Below are 2,626 nucleotides of genomic sequence, written 5' to 3' on the forward strand. Positions count from 1 at the left end.
TGGGGGGGGGGGTGTTTCTGCAACTTACTTGGTTGCTTCTTGCTCCTCGTGGCCCGACTGAGGGCTGCTGGGAGCAGGGGGTGGGGCTTGTTGCATGTGCCCACCCCCTGGGCTCCCTACTGCCAGAGCTCTGCTCCTGTGCGCTCCTGCAGGAAATGACCCCTGCTCTCCCCAACACACACACGTGCTTGGTCCCCTTGTCGAGCTGTGCTTACAATGCACATTTGTGTGGTGGTGTCAGCAGTTTGCCATCAAGTTCAGAACTGAGCATCCTGTTTCCCTTTGGCCACAGTTTTGTTTCCCCGTTAGGTTCTGGAGGTAAACTTGCAGGTATGCAGGGACTTCTTAGCTGCAACTCAGCGGCCCAAATTGGAACATGGAGGACTTCCAATGCCGGAGGGCAGGGGGCTTTGCTTCAGTGGACCGCGTCATGCCTTGTTCCTTCTTCCTGTGAGGGGAAGAATTCAAAAGAACGCAGATGCGGAAGTCGTACAAGTGTCTCTGAAATATCCCTGCCTCCCACTGTTCCCTTTAGAGAGAAAGAAACTCGTCCCAGGCCATCCTAGGAGCGTCATAACGGAGCAGGGGCTCCCTGTTAGGGGGGGTGAGAGGCTGTGGCTCACTGGCAGAGCCTCTGCTTGGCATGCAGAAGGTCCCAGGTTCAGTCCCTGGCAGCATCTTCAGATGAAAGGACCAGGCAGTAGGTGACGTGAAAGCCCTCGGCCCGAGACCCTGGAGAGCCACTGCCAGTCTAAGTAGACACGACTGACCTTGATGGACCAATAGGTCTGATTCAGTAGAAGGCACTTTCAGGTGTTCAGACTGGGGATGGGCTGTGGCTCAGTGGTAGAGCCTCTGCTTGGCACGCAGAAGGTCCCAGGTTCAATCCCCGGCATCTCCAGTTGGAAGGATCAGGCAGTAGGTGATGGGAAAGACCTCAGCCTGAGACCCTGGAGAGCTGTCAAGAGGGGGCTGTGGCTCAGTGGTAGAGCCTCTGCTTGGCACGCAGAAGGTCCCAGGTTCAATCCCCGGCATCTCCAGTTGGAAGGACCAGGTGATAGGTGATGTGAAAGACCTTAGCCTCTGAGACCCTGGGAAGCCTCTGCCACTAGACAATACTGACTTTGATGGACCAGGGGTCTGATTCAGTCCAAGGCAGCTTGCTGTGTGTATGTGGCAGTTTAGTCCCACGGCAGCATGCATCCCTTCGCACGCAGGTCCCAGATTCAATGCACCACCAATCCGAGTAGACGCCGTGGGGCTCTTTCCTACGTTCTACTCCAGCTGCCCCCAGTTGTCTGTGGCAGGAAGTCACACCCTGGACCCCTGGAGGCCTTTTTATTTCTCCCTCTTTCACTAGCCCGCTTCCTACGGCTCTTTATTGTATATAAGAGGTTGTATCTAGTCCACTGCTTATCTGTCTTTGCTGCTGTTATTCAAAAGTATCTGGAATGGGTTGTGATAGCCCTGCTGGTGGGCTTCTTTAAAAAAAAAAAAAAAGACTACCGTGAATGTCTTGTTCCGTGTCCCCGTATTGGGTTTTTATAATGGATTTGAACAGCTCTGCCATTGTAAAGCGGAGGTCCCGAACGTGGTGAACATCCAGTATGTTTCCTGGCGCCCGCCAGGTGGTTTCAGAAAGTGGGTGGGGCCGAGTGGTTCTTTTTCTCCATCAAGGCCTCTGATTGCCCACTGGAGATTGGATTGGCTGTGTAGATCTTTAAGAGCTTTGCTTTGGCGGCGGTGGCGGCGCCTGTGACATCACAAGGATCTTCACCATGTGATTGAAGGCAAGACGTGGCAGCGGTTTTGTGGCTACACCCACCGCACCATGTCAGAATTCCAAAGGCGACTGCCAGCACAAAAATATCGGGGACCCCCTGTTGTAAAGCATCTTGTAAACGTGTAGGCTGAGCCTTTGGCAGAGCCGTGTATTAAATAAATTAAACGCTTTCCGTCTTCCACCTCCCCCAAGAGCAGCAGCTAAGGTCTGAAACCAGGGCTTCCCAAATCTGGCCAGTGACCGGCGCTCTTCCCAACGACCTCTGCAGGCTTCACCTGATGCCATTTTTCTCCTACAGTGATAAACCTCTGAAGAAAGCGGCTGCCCCTCCAGTGCCCCCGCCCATCGTGAAAACCGCACCCCCTGCACCAGAACCAGCCAAGGTGGGGGATACCCGGGAAGCGAGACGGAAGGAACGTCAAGTGAGGACTCCCCCCAGGAGGTAGGAGAGCTTCTCCCTCCATTGGAGCAGCAGCAGCGGAAACCATAGAGAAAGGAGACCCTGGTGGTGCTTGTGGGGTTCTTTACGGTGTAAAGGAGCCAGTTTGGTGTCGTGGTTAAGTGGGCAGACTCTAATCTGGGAGAACCGGGTTTGATTCCCCACTCCTCCACATGCAGCTGCTGATGTGATCTTGGGTCAGTCACAAGTTCTTTCAGAGCTGTTCTCTCAAGGGCAGTTCTTGAGAGAGCTCTCTCGGCCCCACCTACCTCCCAGGGTGTCTGTTGTGGGGAGGGAAAGGGAAAGGAAATTGTCAGCCACTCTGAGACTCCTTTGGTAGTGAAGGGTGGGGTATAAATCCAATCTCCTCCTCCTCCTCCTTCTACCACTACTACTATATAAAT

The 2,626-nt window shown here is 54.0% G+C and overlaps 1 protein-coding gene across 1 annotated transcript in view; it reads left to right on the forward strand.

Annotated features, from left to right (window-relative positions):
• The window catches only part of ZC3H18 (zinc finger CCCH-type containing 18), a 39,369-nt gene that overhangs the window by 19,185 nt on the left and 17,558 nt on the right, over nt 1-2,626 (forward strand). The window contains exon 6 of the mRNA XM_015417792.1: nt 2,082-2,225. Within this exon, the coding sequence (XP_015273278.1) occupies nt 2,082-2,225 (144 nt within the window). The remainder of the gene's footprint in view (nt 1-2,081; nt 2,226-2,626) is intronic.

The sequence above is a fragment of the Gekko japonicus genome, unplaced genomic scaffold (assembly GCF_001447785.1).
Source record: "Gekko japonicus isolate JY-2015 unplaced genomic scaffold, Gekko_japonicus_V1.1 scaffold5390, whole genome shotgun sequence".
NCBI classification, from domain to species: domain Eukaryota; kingdom Metazoa; phylum Chordata; class Lepidosauria; order Squamata; family Gekkonidae; genus Gekko; species Gekko japonicus.